The sequence below is a fragment of the Camelus dromedarius genome, chromosome 5 (genome assembly GCF_036321535.1).
Source record: "Camelus dromedarius isolate mCamDro1 chromosome 5, mCamDro1.pat, whole genome shotgun sequence".
Taxonomy (NCBI): Eukaryota; Metazoa; Chordata; class Mammalia; order Artiodactyla; family Camelidae; genus Camelus; species Camelus dromedarius.
The window spans coordinates 21,963,280-21,990,741 of NC_087440.1; the positions used below are offsets into that span (position 1 = coordinate 21,963,280).

At 39.0% G+C, this 27,462-nt stretch overlaps 1 protein-coding gene across 2 annotated transcripts; it reads right to left on the reverse strand.

Annotated features, from left to right (window-relative positions):
- Window positions 1-1,315: 1,315 nt before the first annotated feature.
- On the reverse strand, window positions 1,316-27,434 carry NUSAP1 (nucleolar and spindle associated protein 1). Of its 2 annotated transcripts, XM_010989294.3 has the most exons (11): window positions 26,990-27,434; window positions 22,229-22,297; window positions 19,506-19,649; window positions 17,914-18,070; window positions 14,453-14,554; window positions 13,257-13,366; window positions 9,686-9,867; window positions 7,902-8,059; window positions 5,579-5,695; window positions 3,324-3,435; window positions 1,316-2,216 (listed from the first exon to the last, which is right to left on the reverse strand). In XM_010989294.3, exons 1-11 carry the CDS (start codon window positions 27,080-27,082, stop codon window positions 2,120-2,122), a joined length of 1,341 nt encoding a protein of 446 aa, XP_010987596.1. In that variant the 5' UTR covers window positions 27,083-27,434; the 3' UTR covers window positions 1,316-2,119. The 2 variants fall into 2 exon arrangements, with proteins under 2 accessions (XP_010987596.1, XP_031309145.1); XM_031453285.2 differs by lacking the exon at window positions 19,506-19,649.
- Between the last annotated feature and the right edge of the window lie 28 nt (window positions 27,435-27,462).

The following is a 27,462-nucleotide window of genomic DNA, read 5'->3' on the forward strand; positions in this document are numbered from 1 at the left end:
TGTCCTCACAGGTAGAGAACACATTCTAGTCTCTTTCTCTTCTTATAGTAGCACTAATCCCATCATCAGAGCTCCACCCTCATGACCTGATTACCTCCCAAAGACCCACACCTCCAAGTACCAAGTCACACTGGGAATTAGGATTTCATCATTTGAGTTTTGGGGGGACACAAGCTTGCAGTCCATGACGCCTACTTAGAGAGGTGGTCCTCCAAAGATGCGTGATCTTACCAATTTTTACTTTAGAGACTAATGTCCCCAAGGCTTCCTCAGTCATTTTAAGTATTAGAGATTGCATATTCCAAAAATTAGACCCTGATTAACAGTTTAAATTGATCAGTTTAACCAGAGTATCCTACAAGAGCCAATTTTAAAGTAAGTAAGAGAATATACAAAGGCGGATAGCTTTTCCATCATCTTGGCTTAAAATATCTATTTTGTATATTTTCATGTGATTATCTTTATCAGCTTTATTGAGGTATAATTTACATAACATGAAGTTCATCTGTTTTAGGTATACAATTCAGTGATTTTTCGTTTATTTACAGAATTGTGCAATCTCTACACAAGCTAATTTTAGAAAATTTCCGTCAGCCTAAAAAGACACCTCAGTGCCCCTTTGCAGTCACCCTTCTTCCCCACTCTCAGCCTCATAATTACTAATCTACTCTCCCTATAGGTTTATCTTCTCTGGATGTCTCATGTAAATAGAATCATATATGATCTTTTGTGTCTGGCTTTTCACTTAGCATAATGTCCTTGAGGTTCATCCACGTTGTAGCATGTTGTATGTCATTCCCTTTTAGTGAATAATATTCTTTGTTAATCCATTCATCCATTGATGGACAGCTGGATTTTCTTCCACTTTTTGGCTACTACGAGTAATACTGCTGTAATGCTGCTTTAATATTTGCATGCGTTAGGGTGGACGTGTTTTCATTTCTTAGGAGAACTGCTGGGTCATATGGTAGATGTACATTTATCTTTTTAAAGAAACTACCAAACTGTTTTTTAAAATGGTTATATCATTTTACCTTCCTAGTAGCAGTGTATTTGATGGTTACTCAGGTTTCTTGATTGATCTGATTTCTGCCTCTTGATAGTAAAATCTGAGTTAAGTACCCAGGAGTATGCTATGTTCTGTGGGCTCATATGTGTATAACAACAGTAAGTAGAATCTGACAGGTGCTGTGAAAATACAGGATACAGTCATTTCTTCTTGGAGTGGGAGGTCAAGAAAGGATGCACAGAGTACATCTTGTCTGGTCAACTAAATTGCGGAAGCCAACTGTATTTACAAAGAATGAATCTACCACCATGAGAAAAATTTTTATTTATGAAAATCTTAAGCAGTACAAAACGCATAAGGCTCCACTCAGGTGCAACAAACATGGATATGATGCTAAGTAACTCTAGTCTTCTCCATAACTTGAGTAAGATATAAGTTTGACAGAGCACAACAATCCTTAAAGCAGAAATCCTCAGATTTGAATATGGCCCTGTATATTTTTAAACAAGCAAGGCTAGAATGAGCTATAGAGTTTTTCTTAAGAATATACTGAGTGACAGGTGACAGGTACATGAAGTGATCTGAACAAAGGTAAATAGAAGCTGAAACAAAACATTTAACATAGGTAAAATATTGATGTCATACCAACCCATGCAGCCCATCGTTCCACTGGAACTATCAGATTAGAGAATAAAGAGGTGGCCTTTCCCTATTCATAACCTTATTGTTCAATTTCTCCTGAAGCTTGAGGTATAATTAGCTACCATCAGTTAAATGCTTTTGCCTAGAAGACTGAAGTTCTGCTAGTATTAGAGCTAGCAGAGGGAATTTGACATTAAAAATCTAAGTCAAGAATCTATAGGGTGAGTCTCTTTAGAAAACTGAGTTAGTTGTACAGGGGCTTAGGTAAAAACTATTTCAAAGAGAGTTTGTGAGTTTTAAAGATAATAATGTCTTTTCAGGGATATAGCATGTGAAGAAGCCACTGACACTACATGTATATGAACAAAGTTAAGAGCAGAAAATGGTCTTTTGACTAAAGTGAGAGGACAGTACAAAAATATTTACAAAAAAAGGGTCAGAGTAAAGGAATATTTACAAGATGTTAAATTATGAATGTTCAGCCATAATGAGGCCTCTTCGAACTCCCAAAACCTTGGCTTTCTTCTCCTTTCGTTCTTGCTCATGCTTCTTCCGTTGCTCCTCCCTAAGAGGGACAGGCGTACATTAGGCTCCAGTGAAGCGCCACAACAGACCACTTTAAAGCACCTGTTGTTAAACTACTGTCCTAACTTAAAATGACATCCAGCACACTGGTGTAAAACACTTACAGGACACTGCGCTCTGTCCAGTGGTGTGAGATGGAAGCCATGCCCATAAGTCTTTGTTGTGTTAAAAGGCTAGAAGTTGGTATTTTCTTTTTTGTGTTAAGGCAGCATTATAAAATCAAGCACAGAATTGGAAATAGAAGGCACTCTGGAAATTGAATCTAACCCCAGTAGTTTTTTAGTTTGTATAAGAATAAGAAATCTCTACATGTGGAAGTCAAAGGTCAAGCTCAAAATCACACTGTCTAATGAAAATGCTGGAACTAGAACCAGGGTCTACTGACTTAAAGCACTATGTTTTGGGGAGAAGGATTTAGGAGGAGAAAAAAAGCTCAGAATCATGTTAATGACCTTAGTAACAAATAGTGAGGACTTGATGGTAGCCGGCAGGTCAAATGATAGGTAACCAACTCTGTATCAGGAGGGCTTCCTGCAGAGAACTGACCAAACCAGGACCAGCTGTAGCCTAGGACAAGCTCTGGCATTGGTTTTTGTGCAGAGAGAAGCCTCGAAGGGTCATCCTGGGGTTTTCCCTGTGTGGAACCTTGAGGTTTAGTAAGCCTGGTTTCCCTGGGAGTGGGCAATTTACATCTCTCTGCATAGCCAGGTGCCCTGCGCCCTTGGATTGGTGTCTGGAGGGATATCCAGGTACGTTGTTTGGGTACCTAGGTCATGTAAGAGCAGTGCTCTGAGTCCGGCTCCTCTTCTAAATCACCTCTAGAGCTTTGGAAACAATGCAGATGCTTGGGCCCATCTCAAACTTATTGAATTAGAATCCATGGTGTATTGCCTAGGCACTTGTGCTTTTAGAAAGTTCTGTGTATGATTTTACCTCTACCTGCTTCTTAAACACCACTATTACTGCAACTCTCTATCCCTCAGAGACTCTGCTTATATTGTATGTGTGTGTGTATGTATGTGTGTGTGTGTGTGTGTGTGAACTTTGAAAATTTAAAGAATTATAAACTGGACAATTATGTACTTACCTGATCTGGAGACGAGGAGGTTGTTTATAAGTTTTCTTGTGGAAGCTAACTCTGTTTACACGCTCATTCAGACAACTGTTTTCTTTAGATTGTCCCCATGGTTTCAGTTTTCCTAGTTTAGGACAAAGATAGATTTAAGAAGATTCTATTTATACCTGCTTGCTATCAACATTATACTTTGTTTTTAAAGGTACTTGCCAGTATGATGCTATTAATTTCAGTTTAATATTCCACAGACAGAAATTACATTTTTTTCCCTAAAAATAAGTGTTTTCTACTTTTTAATCCTTGGAAAGTCACAGAAAAAGCCTTAATACAAAAAAAACCCCAAAACCTTAATGCTGAATCCAATTATATAGCATTAAACGAGGACATAACAACCAAGTAGTTTATCCCAAGGTTGCATAGATATTATATTTAATATTAAAGTAGTATTTCATCTGTGCAGTTTATTACTGTTACCTATTAAAATATATTGGGAACAGAACAAGTGGGAATATTTTGTTGGCTTTATTTAGAACTGGGAGCAAATTTCCAGATGTTTCTGTATTACTTTATTTGTATAGTTTGACCTGCTTCTGAGTACCAGTGATAATCATTTGCAGTGTTTCCCATTTTTAAAAAGGACTTTCACAACCATCACATCATTTGATCCTTTCAATAACCACTGAAGCAGTACTTATTTTTATTTTCCTTTCCATAAAGGGAAAAATGTGACTTGTCTAGGACATAAAATTACAAACAGATTAAGCTCTAAACCGGGGCGGGGGGTGTTTCCTTACCATCATTACAAGTTAGCGGTGGTCAGAGTCATTCCCATAACAAATACTTTTTGAGAACTTAGTATCTGCCAAGGACTATTCTGGGTGCTAGGGACATAGCAGTGAACCAAGCAGTCAAAAATTCTTGTTCTTTTGGGTGTACGTTCCAGTGGTAAAGGTAGATAACAGTCAAGTAAGGTAACATCAGTGGTGCTGTGTGCTCTGAAGAAATGTGAAAAGGTAAGGAGTGAAGAGTGTGGAGGCGCAGGGGTGGGGGTAGGGGGGAATGGCCTTTCTACGTTGGTGACGGTTGAGTGGACGCCCCATTAAAACAAGGGAGCAAGCTGTGCAGAGGTCAGTGGGAATAGTATTCCAGGTGGAGCAGAGGGATAAACAAGTTCAAAGACCTGGAGGAGGAAATGAGCTCAGTGTGTCTGAAGAGATGAAATACCAGTGTGGCTGGCTTAGCATCAAGGAAGGAAGTGATGAAATGAGGAAGGGAGAGAGATAGGAAACCTTAGGAGGTTCTGAGCAAGGCCATGATGTGCTCTGATTTGTTTTTAAGGTGGCAGTGGGGCAGAGAAGCTATTCTAGAAGCCCAGGTAAGAGATGACGATGACTTAGACCAAAGGGAGTTGCAGTGGAGGAGTGAAAAGTGGTCAAATTAAAGATCTGTTTCAGAGGGGGAGTTGAAAGGACTAGCTGCTGGATGGGATATGGGGTCTGAGGGAGAGTGAGGAGCTAAGATGAGCCTAGGCTTCTGCCCTGACACTCAGTAGAGAGGTGTGTTGCCACAGATGGGAAAACTTGGGGAGAAAAAATGCGGTAAGAGAAGTAGAATTTTTTTTAACCAGTTTAGTTGACTCTTACTTCTAATTAAGACTTACTTTTTTCATTACATGAGTTTTATTAAAATCAGTAATTTAAAGATAAACAGTGTTACATAGATGTGATTCTTTTTCTCCCCCAAACAAAACCACTCCGATGGCCTTCTCTCCCTCTTACTATCCCAAAGGAAGAGGACTATCATAAATGTGATTCTTATGGGAAGTTTGTTTTAAAGTAATTGCAGAAGCACTGACAGATCACATTAAGTCTTGATGTTTTAAATGGATGTAAAGATACCTTAACACATGCTCAAGTGTGGCATCTGGCTAATAAACGTCCCAGGTTGTTGGACCGGTGGTTCCCAACCTGGGATCCTTTGAAAACTGTAAAGAAAACACTCATTTACCCACAGGCTAACTTGATTTTCTTGATTTTACCTGAAGTTTTAGTAACATTGACTAGAGGTTGTATTTGGTTAACAAAAATGTAAGATAATTATTTAGTATTTGTTTAATGGATAGTTTTTAAAATCATGTGTCATGTGGATACAGGGTAGAGGCAGGAATTCTAGGTCAGGTATGGCTTCCACTGAGTCACTAGAATTTTTCACATCAGATGCATAATTGTTCAATCTTAAGTCTTATACTTGAAGACATTTCCACATACCTTTGTGTGGCTCATAGTTGAGGGGACGAGACAAACTTGCTTTGAGATCAAACACTGGTTTTCTATGGGAGATCGGAGTCTGCGCTGCCTCCGCTGTCAACTTGAATGGGGTAATAACTTAAAACACCAAAAACAAAACCCAAGGGCTTAATTAGAAAAAAAGACATATTAATAGTTTTTTAAATTAATGTATCACTTCTCAGTCTTAAAAATAGAATCTATGTGAACTGTCTGAAACAGATGGAGGGTTAAGAAGGAGGAGAAAAGAATAACTAAGAAAACTTAACCCTGAGATTTATTCCTGTTAGAGTCTGAAAGAGCTCCTGAAAGAGTCTAAACAGTTCTTAAGACCAGCTGGCAGTTTAGAACCCTGTTCTAAGGAGATTAACTGGGTAATTTTTCAGGCTATTTCCCTGGTACTGTTATTAATAGTAACATTTTCATTAACACAACCACATATAAAGCCTGCAAAGAACCTAATCAGGTAGAGATGAAAAGATTCATGGCTTTGGTTGTTACTAATGGAGGCTGTTACTGAAGAATGTGAATTTTTGTAATATAGTTAAAAATATACCAGTATGGTATAATTTGGTAAGCCACATTTTTTGCTATAGTTGGGCAGCATGCATCTGGCACATTTTATAATCCTTTCCCCTTACAGGTTGCAGTCAGGCCATTGTCAAATGTTAGCACTCGCCCGTATATGTGCATGGGCAGCCAGGACAGAGGACCACCTAGTGAAACAACACAGAAAAGCACAAAACTTCTGTGCTGAAGCCATCCCGCTGTGTTGCTATCAAGTGCTGGCAGGGAGGGAACAATGGGGCTCTCACACACTGCTGAGGAGAGTGTAAATTGGTACAATCCAACCAGTAACATAAGTGTCTGTGCGCCCCACTATCCAGCAGCCCCACTCCTAGTCTAGAGAAACTCTTGCACATGTACCGGAGATGTTCTAAGATGGTCATAGCTACACTGTATATAATAACAAAAGTTGGAAACACCCACAGGCCCATGAGCAGTAAAATGGATAAATTGAAATATATTCATGCAATTGAAAAACACAGTGAAAATGAACGAACTTTAGCTCATTTATCAATACGGATGATTCCTGAAACATTATGCCAAGTGAATAAAGTAAATTACAAGAAAAAAAATCAGTTTGATTTCATTTACATCAAATTCATATTTGGTAACTGGGGAAGAAAGCTAGCCTATTCCACTGGGCACACCCCTGAGTTAGAGGAGAAAGCTCAGCCTGTGGCAGACATTGAATTTCTGCCTCATGTCCTTGTCTGTGGGCCTTTGTGAGTCCTTTCTCATGACTGGGTAGGCGGCTGCTGCTCAGTGAGCTCTGCTCCACATAAAATGACACAGTCACATCTTAGGCAAGTCACTCTTCTTTAGCCCTGCTCTCTGCCCAACCCTCCTTTTCCCCTTATTACAGGATGATTTAGTATGTTAATGTGGAATGCTTGCTGGTATAAATAAGATTAGGGCTTAGTGGGAATGAGAGGTCATTCAGAGGATGAATTATTTAAATTTACTAATCTCACCTCTTTACTCTCTTGAAATTTAGCTGCCATTCTCACTGTTCAATCTTTAATTTGGGTGTTACAGGCATGAAAAAGTCCTCAGCGTCTCCACACTGGTATTACCAACAATGATACTCTCAAGGCTGAACTCCTGCTGGATGCCTCTAGTCTCAGAGAATCTGGCAGTCCTTCCTGTGTAATCAAAGCCTTGACTGACATCCAGTAGGACTCTCAAGAGAATTTTGATATACTCAGTTCTAATACAGGCCTCAGCCTGGTGGTGATATTGTTTTGAACCTTCACACTGCTCTTGTAGTATTCTTTTGAAGACCTCCTAGTTTGTGTAGGTGATGATTAAGTAGACAGTGTGTGGAAGAGTATCTATACGGCTTATTCTGGCTCACACAATTCTTAGTCAGTGTGTGGCATTTATTCTAGGAACTTTGAGATCAGAGTCTTGTTAGACTAGTTAGTAAGTTTCAGAGTCTTGCAGAACCGTTCAGAGGCTGATGAATACTGTGATCCTCCTAATGCCTGAGTCTGAGAAGGGGCTGAATGTTCATCAGGGAGGGCCACAGTCTTAGGACTCCTCTTGGACAGGATGGTGTCGGTTTTTTGTTTGGGTCTCTGGCTTCGGTCCCTTGCTAGTATAAAATAAAAATTTGCCATGGAGAAATTTTTGCTTTTGATTCTATAGTATGGAGAGGCTTTAAGGAAACAGATAGACTTAATCATTTCAGAAAGTGGTATGGCTTAAAGATAAACCACAAGTTTTTAAAAAATTTTACCAGCAGCAGAATCACCCCTTGTGGTCTTTAACTTGTGTGTCCCAAGCCCAGTCTGGCCTTTTGGGGTACTCCCAGATGTGATCCCATGTGGAGACTTTCTGGCTGGAGTCTTGGTCAGTGAACGCTTATGCTCATTATCTTTGGTAGCGGTTGAAAACCTGTAAGGACAGGGGAGTATAAGACATGAGTACTTGTATCAGGAGTTACTTATGTCAAGCTTCTAAAACAAAGCCACCTACCCATCACCAAGCAGTGAGAGGGCCTCAATAAATACTTGTCACACAAATGAATCTCTTAAAGAATAGACATGTTCTTAAAATAATGCTAGAGCAAATCATTTTCAATTTCTGTTACTTGTAAAATATGGTTTTGTATTCTCTGCTCTCTCTTCTTTGGCTAATGATAGTACAAGGCAGAGCTCGAAGAAGATGTCTGTGGGCTTCAAGTTAGAGTTTAGGAAGTATTTGAAGAAGATCCCCTCTTTCTCCTCCTCCTGGTGAGGGCAAGTCAGGGACCGAGAGACTGCTAGGCCAAAAGGGTGATGGGAACATTTCCAGAAGAATGTCATTCATTTGAGTGGTACATAAGCCCATTCTCTACTCAGAGCAGATTGCCATAAATGCTTCTCATTGATTCTCTGATGCACAGTTTTTCTACATTTTAACATCTCTGAAACTGAGATGTGTTTTACAGTTGCTAACACATCATAGTTAGTTGGCAGTGATTTTTCTTACTGGTTCATAAAATAATTCTGAGTCTTTGGCTGATGGTGTCTGAGATTCAGTGAAAATCCAGTAATGACAGATATAAATATACATAGGGTTGTTGGTGGTGGGTTAACAGAAGGCAATTTCTGCACTTACAACTAAAGTTTTGATGGTGATCCTGAATCAACACCGATAATTACTGCCAAAGACTCTACAACAGAGTTAAGAAAATTAGATGTATTAGGAGAGGTGCTACAAAGCCCAGGCTGCTCTGTACACCACAGTGAAGCAAGGGCTAGTCCCTGACCATGATGTTCTTAAATAGTAAAAAATACAGTCAGAACTGCTAAGTACAGGTACCTCCTTTTCCAAGCTAACTCAATAAACAGAATTCCAAACTCAAGGGCATTTTTCAGCTTTAAAAACTATGTTAGATAAACTGTATCTGCTGAGGAGGTGTTACCATGCACTAGTTCTGTTAGATCCTGCAAATGCCCTTACAAAGTGGAGAATCAAATTTTTGTGTTAAAAGAAAGGAGCCTGCAGATCTTCATCTGTGGAGACAGTCATAGTTGAGGTCTACCCTGATGTCAGGAAGGGCACAAGCAAAGAAAACAGGGATCAACAGGGCATGAGGGGTTACAATGTAGTGCCCAGTGGGTTACAGCGTTCACACTTCAGGATGAGTCAGTTCTTTAGTTCACTGCACTGACAGATTTTTTTTTTTGGTAGGAATTTAGCTTCAACTTTAAGTTAGTGGAAAAATTTCTCTTTACACATCTTTGCAGACATACACTAAACTAATAAAATACCCATATATATCTTATTTTCTGTCTTTACTTATGAATCAAATGTGAAGCTTGGGGAAGCTGGATAAAACAAGAAAACCAAACACAAATTTAAAATAAAAAAAGATTAAAACTTATAAAAACCGTTTGCTGATCTTTCTCTCTGCTCCAATCCCCTTTCTCCTTCTTTTTCAACATTAAACCATATTTGATGTAGTCCACCTGAAATGTATTAGAAACAGTAAAGCTTTGAGAGCTCATCCCCAACTCCATTTTGGAGCTCTGTTACCTGACATTCATTTTAGTTGCTGAGAGAGCGGAGCGCTTGGCCGAGCCCTTCCCACACAGGGTGCTCCGACCCGCGTGAGGCCGGCCTTGAGAGTGCCGCTGGCTGGCGGGGGTACAGGCCACAGAGGGCTTTCCTGGGAGAGGAAGTGGAGTTGCCACCACTTCCTTAGTGACGGGCTGCTTCTGAAGAAAGGGAAACGCACCACATTAAAGCTTGGCCTCTTAGACAGTACAGTCTCCTAGGCAGAGTGCAGAAGAGCACACATCTGTCCCCTTGTTTCATCCCCACTTTTAACCCTGCCATCCTTTCTTCTCCACTACCTCACCCCATCCTACGTGCCTGGCAGGTGGGGCAGTTCCCTGCACCTGTGTTACTATGGTGACTCTGATTTAAGAGTAACCTCTGGTTGTGCTGACTAATGTGTTAGAGAAAGCCTTTCCCAGCTGCCATGGGCCCAGGTATTTTCTAACTAGAGAAAGCAGGTGGCTAAACTGTCCCCTGTGGCCAGGGAGGGAGGATAAATTGGTTCTCTTGGAAATATGCTTCCTTTGAGAGCATGATATGCAAGAGGGATTGAATGTTTTACTATCATTATTTTAAGCTCTGTTGCAAGCAGAAGAAATCTGTCTTCATTAACTGACAGAGGTAGGACTATTGAAATTGACAACATAAAGCCAAAAGACAAAAATTCTGATTATAGCCTATGAAATAATATAAGAAACTAGAGAATTATGTTAACTTCTCATTTCAGCACACAAGCCAAAGAGATTCTCATGATGTGAGACAAATTTAAAACCAAGATATTGAGTAAATACTTATCTTTACCGTAGCTGAGAACTCAGGTTGGATGTATTAAGTATATTGTTGTATTTAGTCACACCTTTTATGCTTTTTTCTATCTTTTCCCTAAAATTCCCACTTTCCACACTGTCTCTTTGCAGTCACTTGGTGCCACGACCATCAACTCTACATCTTTGTTTGAGCAATTTGTAATGTTTAAATGATTTTACTTGTCCCAAGTATCAAGAATTCTGACTTTTCATGTACAATATTATGCCTCTGACTCAAGTAGCACCAATTAATTTTGTTAGCAATGCATCAATTCCTCCATTTCTTTTAGCAAAAGAAATCCTGCTCTAATAAAGCAAAGAGCTCAGTCATACCATACATAAAAATAAAAACTTGGGGTAAGAATTAAACACAGAAAAAAATAAAAGCAGTAAAAATAAATATTAGCATATTTTTATGATCTTGGGACAGGCAGGGCAAGACAAAACTCAGTTTTAAAAGGAAAAGTTGGATAGCTGGATAAAACATACAAGGTAAAAGACATCATGAATATAGTTAAAAGATGAACTGGGAAAGTACTTGGAACATATATTACATCATTAATATAGATAAATAGTCATAAACTGGTAAAAATCAAGAAAAAGCAAATTCACAGAAAAACCACCAATTATATAAAGATTTATAGCAAACATGTAACATGTAATGATCAAAGAAATGCCAATTCAATTGGGATTTTTTTCCATGTATTAACAAAGATAAAAAAATTTGATCATTCCCACTGTTAGCAAAATAAACAGGCATCTCAGGGCACAAGCTGTCTGATCATTATAGAGGGCCGTTTGGCAAAGAACTCAAACAGGTTTCCCATCACTAATCATGAAAGGAGAGATTGGTCATGGCCAGGGTGATTCTCTCTAGGACTTCTGATCATTTCTTATTGCCCATCATTATCCAAATGACCAATCCCCAAATAGGTCAACTGTCAAGAAAGACTTCGTATCAGCTACAGTGAAGTCACTGCAATTGTTTTTTACTCTCCAGTTTTCAAATAGATCATATCAAATAACCTCTCTGATTGGCTAATTCCTTAAACAGTAGGGGCCGGGTGGGGTTTCAGAACTAAACTTCAGATGGGATGATCAACTAAAAAACAAGATAAGCCCATGATTTATTCCACATATTCAAGGCTACACTCAAGTTTATGATCAAGGCAGTTGTTCTGCTCTTAACTTTTACCTGGAAAATTAACTCACCCATATTATATAGTATAGAAAGCTTGACTTTCTGTATAGTACCTAAGCGGACTCAGTTTCATGATAAGGAAGATGAGTGACCCTCCTGTGTCTACTTTCTGTAAAGCATCAGCGCAGCCCATCCCCTTTCCCCCGACCCTGCCCTGCGGCATGTGCCTCTTGTCCCAGTATTCAACTATGAATGTTGCGCTACCTAGCCCTTGCTAATATTTAAAAGCCTTCTTATGGATGCACTGACTATCTCTTCTCTGGATTGTCCAACCCAAGTTGTTAGATCAGTATGAAGGAATGTCGAGATGTTTAATGCCATGACTTAGGTATGTATGTCACTGTTTGCTAGAACGTTGATAAGCAGTGTCTTCAGCTGTGGTAATAGTGGTTTTATCAATACTGTTCAAATGAACATCTATTATCCAAGATTAAGCTTCTCACTAAGAACTATATTTTTTAAAAATTATTTAAAAAAAAGAAAAAAAATTATTTAGAGCTTATCACCCAGTGCATTTCCCCGTTGGCAATGGTATCAGAAAACTCAAAACTCAACTGAGTAACTGATATAATAGATATTGTACTTGCTAACAGTGCTCATTTTCTCCCACTTTTAAATGAACTTTATATGGTTTTGTGTTGCATGTAATTCCACAAACTGCCTCAAATTCTTTTTAGAAACAGGCAGGTTGTTACGTATTATTTGATTCAGAAATGTTTCCCAGCCACCTGTGTGTACCCCTTTGACACCAGATACCACGTAAGATAGTAACATCAACTTCCTAAGATGTTATCAGCCCACAGCTCTGCTAACTCAACTCCGGGGTTGACGTCACCTTTTCTTACTCAAAAGGGCCTTGAGTCCAGAAGGAACTGGACTGAAGAACCCACAGGGAACTCGGTTATGACAGGAAGCCTTCAAGTGAGCTACTGCTAGTCACACCTTTTTCATTTAGGTCAGAGACAGGGAAAGAAGATGGCTTCAGCCATAAATCAGCCCTTTCCCAACAAAAGTGATAGGTATAATGTCTGAATGTGGAAACCGGAATAACTTATTGCCAATTTAGAATTCTTTCTTTTTTTAGCTGTTGACTTTTTCTTTAATTTAATTTTTTTTTTTTAATTTTTAATGGGGGGAGGGTATAGCTCAAGTGGTAGAATGTGTGCTTAGCATGCATGAGGTCCTGGGTTCAATCCCCAGTACCTCCTCTAAAAATCAATAAACCTAGTTACCTACCCCCCAAAATAAAAAATAAGTAATACAATAATAAATAAAATATTAAAAAAGTTTTTAATGTTTTACTTTATTTTTAAATTTTTATTTTTTTTGAATTTTTTTTCTAGTGAGGAGTCACTACTTTATTTGGAGCGTTTTGAAAATTCTCAAAAACAAATTTAAAATAAAGATACATTAAACTCAAACAAATCCATTCCCCTGGTAGAGAAATACAAAGATGGTTGTATTAACCTGGTGTATGCACAGTAGCACCATTAAAATCAAATAGTTTGGTGCCATTAAGAACATAATTTTATCAGCGTACCTTCAGTTCATTAAATGAATTGTGTTCTTCAAAATGTTTCTTTTTTCTCTCAATATATTGATCGATGGACTCCATTTCCTTAAAACGAGCCTCATGAAGCTTCCTAAAGTCTAAAATAGTCCCCAAATATGAAAATTAATAACAAGACAAAATCCATTTATTCACCCTCCTATGGTTTTTAGTTAACACTCATTCTCATCTCAGCATCCCTGACATTCATCAGCATCATTTTTGCTAAAATTTTAATTTCAAAACATTTAGCTTTTGAAAACTCAGGGGCAAAGCATATTCATCTTATAAACTACCCAACATTTGCCATCTCTCCACTGTCCATTTCACTGCTAAATGATATCTTGATTTAGTCCAGAGAATAAGAAAAGATTAATAGGTTTGTCCTCTCACCTCACCAATTAATTAATGGTCTTTACTTAATCATAAATTTGACATTTTGTAATGCTGAGAATGCTCTATGCCAAGGATTGGCAAAGGGGCAGACAGTAAATATTTTAGGCTTGGTGGCCACATATGATACGGTCTCTGTCTTACATTTTTCTTTCTTTTATACAACCGTTTAAAACTGCAGAAACCATTCTTAGCTCAAGAGCTATAAGACAGGCCAAGGTGAGTAGTAGTTTGCTGACCCCTCTGTGCTATTCTAATTAATTATATTCTTAGTAAGTATAATTAAGTAATAGAATTTCTGATATATTCCAAGCAGCACTTTAAGTACTATAAATATACAGTACCCAGTCAACATTCTGTGTGCCAAGCAATAGAGAACAAGAATTACATGTCCAGAATTGGAGCCCCTTAGACTTAGTACTAAAAAAAAAAAAAAAAAATTTATTACAAAGTGGACATGGTGCCAAGTACTTTATACACATTGATTCCCAGGTATTTATTGAATACTTGATATATACTGGTTGCTCTGTTAGGTAATCAGAACTGGAAAACAGTCTCAATCCATCTATTAGCCTGACGAAAAAGATAGTTTAATTATTCCTACTTTAAACTGAGGGAGTGGGGTTACTAAGGGTAAGCAAGCTGCCCAAGGTCTCACAGGCAGGACGTGAGGGAACGAGGACACAGCCCCAGTTCCAGTGTCTGAGCTTTTGGCTGTTGCATGCACTGCCTCCCCAGCGTCAGCCTGAGGCTGGCCAACCATTATTTTATATTTCCTGGTGTGCAAAACTTACTTGGAGTAGTGCTGGTAGTTCTTTTATTTTTTCCAGATTTGGAAAACCCATCTGTATAAAGAGACTTCTTTCTTTCTGAAGGTACTTTTGAATCTTCATGACCTGAATCCAAAGATACAGAACTAATGAAAGATTTCAAAAAAAATTATTCCATTAAGAAATGTAAGTTAACATGGAGCATCTTCATGTGACAGGCCTCTGCCAAGGGAGTGGGAGAAATGGCACATAGGAAACACACAGAATTCATTATAGCATCACCACAGCTTTAGCTCATATGCTTCAAGTAGAAAATTTTATGCTTCCTGTATAGAAATTTTACAGATATACCAGAAACGTAAAAACACTTTCCCAGAACTTTTGCTATGAACACATCTAGTTGTTTTAACTACAGTGATAAAAATCACACAATTCCACCAGCCTAAGAAGCACCATTAATGTTTTGGCACATTTTCACAGGCCCTCTGCTTCAATACTTGTTTTGTCTTTATCCTTTAAATCCAGTCGAAACCATGATGTATATAAGGTTTGCTATTCTCCGCCACCTATTTTCCACATACTGCTATCTTTTTCAGTTGGAGGCAACCTACTAAGAAAATAACGCAAGTGGGTTTTCAGGAAATGCTACTTATACAGTCACTCATCCTTAAGGTTTCCCAATGCATCCATAAAACAAAGCAAAAGAATTATTTGATAGAGCAGAAGGGGCTGCTTTTGCTTGGCCCTTGGCCCTGAAAGTTCATGGGAAACAGGACATTTACAGAGTCAGAGCCACTTCCCATGAGATACTTATTACAAATGGAAATATAGTAACTGTATTACAAAGGAACAATCTAGCAGACATCACGATAACCAGGTGATGGAAGTTAACATGACCTGTCATAGAACAAACCAACATCTGAGCCCTCCCTCTGGGGTGTTGACTGAGGACACAGCCCCACTTTGCGGGATTCCTGCCAATATTGCATAATCTGAATCTAACCGTCAGCAACATGAGACAAACCAAGTCAGAGGACCTGAAAAACTGGTGAGTATAAAAAAAAAAAGATCAATGTCCTAGAAGACAAGAGAAGGCTGAGGAACTGTTCCAGATTTAAGTAGCTTAAAGAGATGTGACAATGAAATGCAAAGGATGAGCCAAGACTTACCTTTGCTTTAAGGGACATTTCTAGGATGACTGATGAAATCCAAATAAGGTCTGTCTACAGGTTAGTTAGTGGGTCTCAAAATTTCTAGTCTCAGGATCCCTTTAATACTTTCAAAAATTATTGAGGACTCCAAAGAATTTTTGTTCATGTGTATCAGATATTAAAATTAAGACATTTAAAAATATTTGATTCACTGAATATAATATACCCATTACACATTAATATAAATAATTTACTAAAAAAGGCTAAATTTCTAAATCAAAACTAGTGAGTAGAGTGGGGTTTTTTGTTTTTGTTTTTACAATTTCTTTAACATCTGACAGTAAAATGTAGCTGGATTCTCCTATCTGCTTCTGCATACAGTATGTTGTGATAAGTTGTTCTGGTTGAAGTATACATGAAAACAAACTTTGCCACCTAGAGCTATGAGGGTAAAGGGAAGAAGATTTTAATAGCCTTTTCAGGTAACTGTGGATATTCTTCGTCGGTACTATACTGACACTTGACAAGTGGTTGTTTCTTAGAGGTTAGTTATAATGCGGATACGAAGCCCTAGCAATGAAATTTTTGTATTCTGTACATTTGTGAGAGAAAGTCCTTGTATTTTAAGAAACACACAGAGAAATATTTAGAGGTAAAGGGGTACGTATCTGCAACTTACTCTCAAACAATTAAGGAAAAAGCTGTATACAACACATATATGTGTGTATAGATGTATATACGCATGTATATGCATATATAAGTATAAATAGGAGGATAAAGCAAATGTAGTAAAATATTAACATTCGGGAAATATAGGTGAAAGATACATAGGAACTCTTGGTACTACTCTTACAACTTCAAGTCTGACATTATGTCAAACAGTTTAAAAAATTCCTCTGCACAATACTGTAAATCAATTATACTTCAATTAAAAAAAAAAATCCCTCTGACCAGAAACTGCATGATCAGGTTTTTGTCATCCAAAAAGCCCGTGCTTCACTGGATGAACGTGACTTCATGGATCCACCCAACTTTCCCCCATGCCATCAAAACTGGGTATGTCTTCTTGACAAAATGATTGTGGAGCCGTAGACATTTGTAATTCCACCCCTACTTCCAAATCTCTCACTTTCCTTTACATCCCCCTCACCCCATGATTTTAAAATGGGCTTATGAGGCATATGCATCAAAATTAGCTGGGGTGCTTATTAAAAACTACAGAACTTGGAGACTCTACTTCCTCTAACTTTCTAGGTTTCGTAAGACATTCAAAATTCTGGGGACAACGGGAAGGCTCACATTAAAAATTCTGCATTTAAGTGCTTGGTGGACCTGCAGTGGGTCATCTTCCATCCTCAGTCCCCTCAGGCAAGACTCAGGTGCCCAGACAGATTTGCTGGGGTGAAACTAACACTGAAACACTGCTGCAACTTGCAGGCTTCCTGGACTGAAATCAGAAAGCAGCAAGTCCTGTTAGGTATAGGGGAACTAAAGTTTTCTGGCTTTATTGAAACAAACTTTTAGTTGACAAAGTTTAGGGAAGAGGTTTTTAGGAGGTTAGAGACTAAGTAAAATATACATTTATCATAATAAAAATGGCCACACCACTGGGAAGGTAGACTTTGCAGATCCCTTTTAACTGTCCTACTTGAATAGGTTAACATGTCTTTAAACCTGTCTCTGGCATAGGCCAGGAGGAACTAACTAGTAAAATGTGGGCTCTCCTCACCATCAGGTCGAGGTCAACTTCCTTAAATTTTTTAGCTACCTCTCTTATATGGGTTTCTACACAGTTATTAAAGATGACCTGATGGCCTACTGTATTTGGTTCTAACTTCCACTTTAATAGCAGAACCCTCAGAAGTTCTACATAATGAAGAGATATGCTGAAGTCTCAACCGCTAGTTAACCGTGATCTGACCTTCTTTGGAAAGCGTCTTTGTAGATGTAATGCAACTTAAGATGACGTCATTAGGGTGGACCTAATCCAATGTAATGGGCGTCCTTTTAAGAAGACATGTAAAGAAAGAGACACAGGGAAGATGACGTGTGACGAAGAGGCAGAGATTTAGGGTGATGCGGTTGCAAGCCAAGGGTCCAGAGCCACCACCAAAGGTAGAAAGAGGCCAGGAAGGATTCTGCCCAGAGTCTTAGAAAAGGATGGCCCTACTGACACCCTAATTTCAGACTCCATTTTCCAGAACTGAGAGAGAATAAACTGTTGTTTTAAGCTGCCCAGGCCATGGCACTTGGTTACAGCAGTCTTAGGAAACTTATGTGTGTGGATGCCCTAGTCATCTTGGATTTTTTTTTTTTTAAAGTTACTTGGCATACCATTTATTTCACTTTTTCCTGAGGACACTGCATTTTCATCTCTTTGACTTTCATCTGTTGGAGAAGGAACTTCTACAGCAGTGCTGAGAGCCTGGTTTTCCTGCTTTTCTTGATTCTGGAATTCAGTCAGGTCACATATTTTCATCTCTGAATGATCCTGCAACAAATTTTAAAAGGAAATAAATGATTTAAATGATAAATATTAAGTAATCATTTTTGAAAATTGCAAAGAGCATACCTTAAAAGTTCTCATCACAACAAAAAAATGTAACTATGTGAGGTGATGGATGTTAACTAGACTAGTATGGTAATCATTTTATAACATATACGAATACCCAATCATTACATTGTACGCCTGAAACTAATATGATCTTGTGTGTCAATGATACCTCAATATAAAAAATATATCATTAAAAAATTGCTTATAGTCAGACATTAAAAAAAGAAAGAAAAAGGAAGTATTCACTGCCTTCCAAAGATAGGTACCAAAGGGGGAAAAGGAGTTAAAAGAAGAAAAGCAGATTAAGATTTTTTTTGAAGGTGGCGGGGGTAGGTAATTAGGCTTATTTATTTATTATTTTTTTAATGGAGGCACTGGGGATTGAATCCAGGACCTTGTGCATACTAAGCATGTGCTTACCACTGAGCTATAACCCCCCCCACCCAGGAGACTAAGATTTCTGAGTGGCAGATTTGGTTTTCTGCCTCAACAAATGTCATGAGAACATGCATTTGGGAAGAGGAGCTACTAGGGACCACTGGAAGGCATAAATGGCAAGATCAGCTCTCCTAAGGGAAAGAAACTAACACTGAGAGACCCAGACAGGCTAATGACTAAGGGACTGTACAAAGCTAGAAAACAAAACTTAGGACCACCTTGAAAAAGTTACAGTTGAGATAAAAGGATAATAAAATCAGAATCCTCTCAAAGCAAGTAAGGGAAGCTCCTGGAATCACAAGACCACACTGTGGAAAGACTAAGCAAAGCATGATCACCAGGCCTGGGACAAGTTAGGAAAGAGGAAAAAAAAAAAAATCATATTTGGGAGGGGAGTGGGCAGGGATAAACTGGGAGTTAGATTTGCAGATACTAACTGATAAGCATTGAATAGATAAACAAGTTCATGCTGTATAGCTCAGGGAACTATATTTGATATTTATAGTAACTTATGGTGAAACAGAATATGAAAATGAATATATGTATGACTGAAGTATTGTGCTGTACACCAGAAATTGATACACTGTAAACTGACTAAACTTCAATAAAAATATATATTAAAAAAAAGTCGTATTTGATGTTGCTGTCTCTTTCCTTCTGATTTACTATGCCTCACTTAAGTCAACACTTAATAAACATTCATATTTATTCAACAAGAACTTAATTTGTGCTTAATACTTAATAAGTGCTTCCTGAGCACCAGCACCTGGGTGTTATGATGAGGCCAGACCTGGGTCTGTGCTTTCATGGAGCTTATAGCAGTGTTCACAGCCAGCCGCCTGATAGCATAAGGGAATTAAGAGAAAGTTCCCTAGTTATACTCCAATTTTGGCACGGGTGGTGGCTTATTTTCAGTTTGCACACTCCCATTCACCTGGGAGCCAGGGTTCCTGAGGGCCGTCCTGCGCCTTCTCCTCATTTTGGTGACGTGGCCTGTCACCTCCCTCTCAGCTTGTTCCTGGCTGCCGATCTGTATCTCAGTCTTGTCACAAGAGGATGCAGAAAGTGGAATTTCATCCTGAGAAAGAGAGACATTCATCTGCCGTGTCCTGTGTATAGAGCTAAAATGCTCAGAAAGAATCAGAATTTAAACTGAATAAAAAAGGTATATTACATGTGCAAAAGATAATTTTAAAACTCCCTAGCATTAATTTATAGACAAAGAGAAGAATTACAGAGTATTCAAAAAAATCACATTTAACAATCCAAGCTAAGAAACTAGACTAGGAAAGCATTCAAAGGTATCTTTGTGTGAGTAAATAAGCAAATTAGTAAAGTGCATTAATTTATTGAATATCCACTATGTGGTAGGAAGTATGCTATTCTTAATAACAGTTACAGCTAATATTACATCAATATCAACACTGAGCTAAGTATTCATATGGATTATCTCATTTACTCCTCAAAGCCTGTGAGACAGGTACCAATCTCACCTGCAATTCAGTCAGGGAAATTTGAGGCTTAGAAAGCCCAAAGTGATTTGTTCAAGGTTAACATAAGGGAGTAAGGTACGAATAGCACTTGGACTATCATAAACTGAAAGTACAGAGCTCCATTATCAAAACAGTGTAGCACAGGTTCCAGAACATCTTCAACTCAGCTGCTTACGGAGAAATCATCGTATGATAATGGCACTTCCATTAAAAAATAATAATGAATAAATAAGTAAACCTAATTACCCTCTAAAAAAGCAAAAACAAAACAAAAAAAAGGAAAAAAAAAAAAAGAAATTCTCATTACAAAAAAAAAAAAAAAAAAATCACAGGAATAAATGAAGAGGGGAGCAAGAGCAGTAAGGGACATCCAGGTGGACTTTGCAGTCACCCAAAGTAAGGTCAGGATATGAGATGATGAAGAAGACAACAAGACAGTGAACACGGGAAAGCAGCCGGGACGTCAAGAGTTGAGAGACGAGAACTGGTCAGCATGGGTTCAAAGGAGCAGGGATATTTACATGACAGCAGAAAGATGTGATCTGGATCCCAGTTCCCAACTGTCTGGATAGACATCAAGAAGAAAGGAAAAAGAAAAAGGACAAACTGTCTTCACTATAGAAGTGGTACCCTCAGGTTACACATCCTGCTGGAATACAGAGACACTTTTAAAGTACTTATTCCCCTCTCACACCCATTAACACAGTACAGAACAAATCCTGTAACTGGTTTAGAAGCCTGTTAGTGTGACTCCTAGAGACGTCTTGTTTTAACCCCACACATCTGAACCACGGTATGTCAGTCTGGGAGGCCAACAATGACAAGGGAGGATGTGTTCACTCCTGAACACACCATGATGTACCTGTAACAGACTTGTATAAACCCAAGGCTGAAGAGGCACACCTGGTTCCAACAGGAGTCCTCAGCACACAGCCAGACTAACCTACATACAGAGCTGCTCCAACTCACGTAGTTAAGGCTGATCTATAGCAGGAGAATAAGGCACCCAGAAGGTCCAGCGTCACACCCACTTAGATGGGATCCACACCTGTGCACTCCCCAGGCGATGACAGGAGGTCCAGAAGCTTCCCCATCTGCCTGTTCTTGGTAACATTAGTGATCTCTTCGCCATGTATTTGGACTGTGCTGACTCCTTTCTGTAGCTTTAGATAAATAAACTTTGTCTATGTCAAGTCTTTAAGCTCACTACTGATAGATTTACCACTTAGGAATTCTATATCTGGCAGAATTTTGACTACAATTCTGCTCTTGTGAAATTTTTTCAAAATGGAATGGCCTTGGGGATGTTGAATTTGAAACATGACAGACCAGTTTTAATTTAGTCAATCAATTACCACCCAAAGTAAAATCTTGATTTCAGATGGCACCACAAGCATATATCCTTAACCATTTAAAAAACTTTTTTGGAATCAAAAGAATTTTGAATATTGAACATTTTTAAGAGTTAATAACCTGGAAGACAGAGAGCTACAGAGACTACAAAGACAAAGAGAAGAATTTAGATTTTCAGTACATGTTTATATTTACCTTTGTTCCCAGTTATGCTCTCCAAGGCCCAGTTCATTAAGGCCTTTGAACATTTTCCTGTATTCAAGGCAAGAGTCTGGCCCTAGTGAAGCACTCATCGATCCATTTAGGTGTCATGCCTTGTCAAACATCTCTGATGCGGGTCTGAAGCAGCCATCAGCAGTGGTTTACAGTTTACCACAAGTCACCTTCACAGTCCCTACTTCGTTTGATTCCCACTCAATTCAGGAGAGCAGACGTTATTTCCATTTTAAAGAGCAGAAAACTAAGAACCAAGGAGTTTGAGTTTTCCGAGGTCACATACACAGACAAGATGGAGCTGCTCCTTAACTGTGTTTTTCTGACTTCAGATCCAGTTCTTTCCCTACTTTTGCCATCTGGCATACATTTGACAACTAGTAATTAACCTTTGCATTTGTATGAGAACACCTTATTCAACAGAGTACTTGCCACAAGGCAGTTTTGTCCTTTATAATAATTATTATAAAAGGATTTACGATTAGCAATAACAATCTCTTTGGTAATAAACATGTCTTACATCATCACTAAGTATGTTTATCATTCATTAACTAAATGATTGTTTTGCTATTTAATAGGTGATGAAAATGTTACTTACCTGATTCTCATTTTCTTTTCTTGCTTCATTTTTAAGGTGGGCTTTTAAGGCTCTTAACAACTTGTCTGCCTGCAGAGAAGTTAAAGACTATCAGTAGAACCAAAATCAAATAAGCAAGAAACGTACATTGAACATTTTCTCCTGTTCTCACATTCATCAGATGTCCTCTGGGCAGTCTCGGGGACTAGGATGACCAAGATAGAATTGGTCCCTGTCGGCACAGATTTCACAGACAGGAAAGTGGCAATTACAACACAGTAGGGTCTGTGCCAAAGTGAGGATGCTCAGGTGTTATGCGAGGACACAGGAAGGCTGGGCCACCAGAGCCTGGACCGCTCAAGTAGACTTCAGCAGGTACCTGGACACACAGATCTAAGATAAAGACGTGAGGTCTCTAGCTGCTGAGGGCTGAAGGACAAAAAGGACAGAGTGGATATAGGGAAAAGGGTAAAGAAACAGCACAAGGAGGCAAGAATGAGTGGAGTTTGGAGAACTAAAGTTCCGTGTGGGCTGAAGCAGGGAGCTGTTGGAGGTGATGGTGAGAGAGAATGCTGAGAAGTGGGCCTGAAGCTGCCAGGCCTGGTAAGACTTCAGAGTATGAACGTTACCCTCAGGGCAAAGGCATTCTGAAGAGTTTGCAGGAGGGCAGTAGGTGACCAATTGTGTATTACTCAGAATGACAATGTGCACGATGGTCTGATGAGAGTAGGTGGAAGATAGGGAAATGAGTAGGACGCTATTGTAGGAAACCAAAGATGACTGTGGCTTGAGCTAGAACAGGGCTGAGGCCATACGGATGGCTTCCAAACTTTCCTAGGAAGCAAAATCAATGTGAACATAGGGGTTCAGGAGAAAATTAAATGTCAAAGAAGTCCAGGAAAGAAAGTGGTTTGAGCAGAAGGGAGTGTTCAATTATGCCAAATGCTACTGATGGGCAGGTGAAGAGAGATGGACCATGAGCTTTGTAAGATGCAGGCCGCATAAGATCAATTTCAGTAGAAAAGAACAGAGAAATTGGGTAGGAGATGAAGGACATAGGGTCAGGAGAGGGGTTTTGTTTTTCTTTTTAAAGATAGGTATCATCAAGACTCAATTGTGATAAAAAATGTTAAAAAAGAAAAAAAGAAAAGAAAGAAAAAAAATTGACACAACATTGTAAAATGATTATAAATCAATTAAAAAATGTTAAAAAAGGGGGGTGGAGGGTGGGAAGGGATAGACTGGGATTTCAAAATTGTAGAATAGATAAACAAGATTACACTGTATAGCACAGGGAAATATACACAAAATGTTACGATAACTCACAGAGAAAAAAATGTGACAATGAATGTGTATATGTCCATGAATGACTGAAAAATTGTGCTGAACACTGGAATTTGACACAACATTGTAAAATGATTATAAATCAATAAAAAATGTTAAAAAAACACATCTAGGAAAACATAGTTTAAATACTGTATATAAGATAATGAAAGTTAGTAATGCTCATTATTTAATAAAGTTTGTAAAGTACAAAGTAAAAAAAAAATGTTAAAAAAAAAAAAGAAAAGAAAAAAAGAAAAGAAAAGAAAAGGAAAAAAAAGACTCAATTGTGAGCGTTGTGGAAGTGAGCCAGCAGAGCAGGAGAGACTGATGCGGCAGGAAGGAATAATGACAGGATTGCAGCCCCAGAGCGGCAAAGGGGATCTTAGGCACAAATGGCAAGGCTGCCCTCAGGCATAGCCTTTTCTCGTAACATATAACAGGTGGAAGGCAGAGTATACAGGGACAGGTGCAGGCTGGCTGGAGGGTTTGGTGATGAAAAGATGAGGTAATTCTCAGATGATTCCATCTATTTTCCATGACCTTTGAGGAAAAGACATCAAGTGATAGAAGGGAGCCAATCTGCGGTGAGAAGATATGAAATAATTGTCCTCAATAATGGGAAAATTAACGACTATAAGGATGTGTCGGACAATCAAATAAATCATAAATTTATGGTCCCAAATGTAAACTAAGGAAGTTAGGTGATTTTCTCCAGCCAGGGTCAGCTGGTTAGGTACAGGCAAGGATTAAGCACACGGCTGGGTTTAATCAGATGTGGAGTTTTGCCAGATGAGGGAGGACAGCCGCAAGAAAGTGGAAGTAGCACCAGTCTTTATAGCCTAAGGCTGCAAGAATGAGAAGAGAAAAGGACCAGTGGCCATGTAATAAATCTTAGTAACTGATGCCTTCATTTTGCCTTACCATTAAGAGTAGTGTCTCAAAAGAAAGAATATCTTCTCTTCTAAATTTATTTTGAATGTTATCATACTGGTGAAATTTATTTAAATCTCATTCTGTTAAGTTTAGAAAATAATCAAATCTTGATAAGAGGTATGTACTTGGAATTTTAAAAAAGCAATTGATTTAATAAGCTCCTAAGCTGTACCAACTGTAGATAATTTAAAACATTTTAATTTTGGAAGATTTTAAATGCATACAGAAATAGAGAATAGTGCAGTGAACCCCCATGTATCAACTAGTTTCAACAGGTTACCAACATCGTGCTGTTCTTACTTCATCTAGCCCTCCCCTTTTTTTTTCCTGGAGTATTTTATAGCAAATCCCAGGTATCATAACAGTTTACCTGAAACTATTTGGTATGTATTTTCTTTCTTTCTTCTTTTTTATTAAACATTTTTTTTCTAGGTATGTATTACTAAGAGGCAAGGACTTAAAAAAAAAACATAACCACAATCACACACAATAAAATGAATAATACTCTTGTATACATCTATCAAAATTCATCAAATTGTACATCTGAAATGTGTAGTTTATTGTACAGGAATTATACCACAATAAAGGTATTAAAAATAAAATAATACCTTAATATAATTTAATACCTAGTCCAGGTTTAATTTCCTCCAATCACCTCAAAAGTGTCTTTTTATAGTTGGTTATAATAAAGCCTTGTATAGTTAAATTTGTCTAGGAAATAGTACCTCTCAACAAATATTTATTGACACCTACTATGAGCCAGATATCGTATGCTAGGCAGGCAATGGGGTCTGCAGTGACAAGAAATATTGTACTACTCCATTTCTATAAAAACACGTGATTAAATGGCTACCCCAGATCAGGTCCCTCAAGAGACCATGATAGGTGGGATTTTCAGAAAAAGATCTAACTTGCAGTAGTGCTTCAGAGATCCAAATGGCTGAGCCTTAAGGTTGGCCAGAACTCTGAACTCATGTAGGAAACCTCCACCATTAACTCTTGACAAAGGAACGACCCTCTGGTACATTATTCTAGCACTGCCAGCAAGCGCTTGTAAATAGTTGTTCTGAATAAATTATTCAGGACGTTCCCAAATAAAATGTATTGCACTTAAGGCTGTAAGGCGTTCCAAGGTGGATGAATGAGATCCCTGTTCAAGGAATTTAACTTTTAGTAGAGAAGAGAACATACCTACACAAATAACCAGAGGGCAAGGGGGAAGCCTGCAAATGCTCAGAGATTACTTGAAATTATACCTCCTTAAAGGCGCAGAGTATTCCTGGGATTACTGGGGTGGCAGACTTCTGGTCAAGGAAATGAAGAGGAGGGGACGAAGTGCCAAGGCAGAGATGACCTTTCAGTTGGATTACTAAGAGTTATAATATATAATATATTATGTATTATATAATATTTGATTCCAATATATAATAATTGGAACTTATTCATGCAGACAAAGAAGAGGGAGAGAAAAGGGATGTGAGGCCAAAGGATCAAAATTAGCAAAGGCAGAAAGATGGGCAAAGAGGCCAAGTGTTCAGGGACCGGTACAGTTTGGATGCTGCCTTGGATAAAAGATTCCAGCCAGCCTGCAAAAAACTTAGGGGATTTAAGCTAAAGAATTAAGGCTTTGTTAATGAAATATTGAAGAGCCATTAAATACTATAGCTCAGAAATATCTCCAAAGATAGTCCTTTATCATTCAGCCCCAACTGGTGACTGGGCACTGATTGTTTTGTATAAACCAATTAAAAACATTCGTGAGGACTGATTTAGGCATTCATTCAGTAAATACTACAGCCTGCAGAACACATCTCCAGAGTGTACATTAGTATTACTGGGAAAACTCCACTAGAACATATAGAGCTCCTTCCCCTCCAAAATCCCCACATTTTCCTCCAAACGTTTTGCAGTCTCGGAGTAAAAGACTTTACCAGTTTCGAAAAGAACACTACCACTACAGCGATCAATAGAGGAACAATCATACTAGATCAGGGCTGAGTTATAAAAGTTTATCCACGGGGGGAGGGGCCCCCTAAAAGTCATCCTTTCTTCCAGGACCCCCAATAAAGCAGCAAAATATTTTGGTCTCTATTACAATTTATAGAAATGTTGGCCGTTTGGAGTTTCCAGAAGCCAAGGCAATTATTTCCGCGACTGCCTAACAATTAATCGTCATTAGACACAACATCCTTTTAGCTTTGTGCGCCTGTGTTTCCTAATTGACACCCTGGTAAGTTTTATATAGAGAACCTCCAATAAAACAAAATCAAACAAACCCTTTTGGAGCCGGGGCCTTTGCGAGCCCCCAGAAAAGTCAGCCTTAATATAAGGTGAAAACTATAGCTCCCTTTCAGTTCTGCAGAGTTAGTGGCGCTCTTGAGTGAGCCCAATCTACCGTCCCAAGGCCGGGACAGCCGCCTCAGGCCTCCGGGGTTCCCGCTCGGTCCCCTCCCACCGCGTCTCGTAGAGGCCGCTCGCTCATCCTACCCGACCCGCCACCGGCCTGCGCCACCGGCCCCGTACCCTCAGGTTAGCTCGGAGGCCCAGACTCTTGGCCAAGTTCTGCAGGTCACTGTACTTGAAGGAGTCCAACTCCTCCAAGGAGGGGACGGTCATGGCGAGCTGCAGTCCAGGTGACCGCGCAGAGGAAGCGCCGTCCAATCCCAGAAGCGCCGTCCAATCCCAAAAGCGCCGTTCAAAACTCTGGCGCCACTCTAAGCGTTGACCAAACCGGTTTTTATAGAGAGTTTAAATTAAGAATGCTGCACTTCCATTGGTTAAAAATGCTTCAAGGGCGGGGCCTCCTGGTGTTGACCAATAGAAAGGCTGATTTCCCCTCCATCAGACGCACATTCTTCCCCACGCCTCACCAACAGCGAGGCGCCAAAGGGCGTATCCAGGCAACGAGTGCGCAGCAGAGCACCCCCGCTCACGTTGTCCAATGAGGGCGCAGGAACCGAGCTTGGGGCGGGGCCTGGTGCGTCTTTGAAACGGAG

What these genes read in the sequence shown, in the direction of transcription:
- NUSAP1 (XM_010989294.3), bottom strand. Translation starts at nt 27,082, where the DNA reads ATGACCGTCCCCTCCTTGGAGGAGTTGGACTCCTTCAAGTACAGTGAC. An exon ending in AACTACCAGCACTACTCCAA is followed by an intron (nt 13,367 to 14,452) that starts GTAAGTTTTGCA and finishes GGACTATTTTAG; the next exon opens with ACTTTAGGAAGCTTCATGAG. An exon ending in CCTCCTCGTCTCCAGATCAG is followed by an intron (nt 2,217 to 3,323) that starts GTAAGTACATAA and finishes TGTCCCTCTTAG; the next exon opens with GGAGGAGCAACGGAAGAAGC.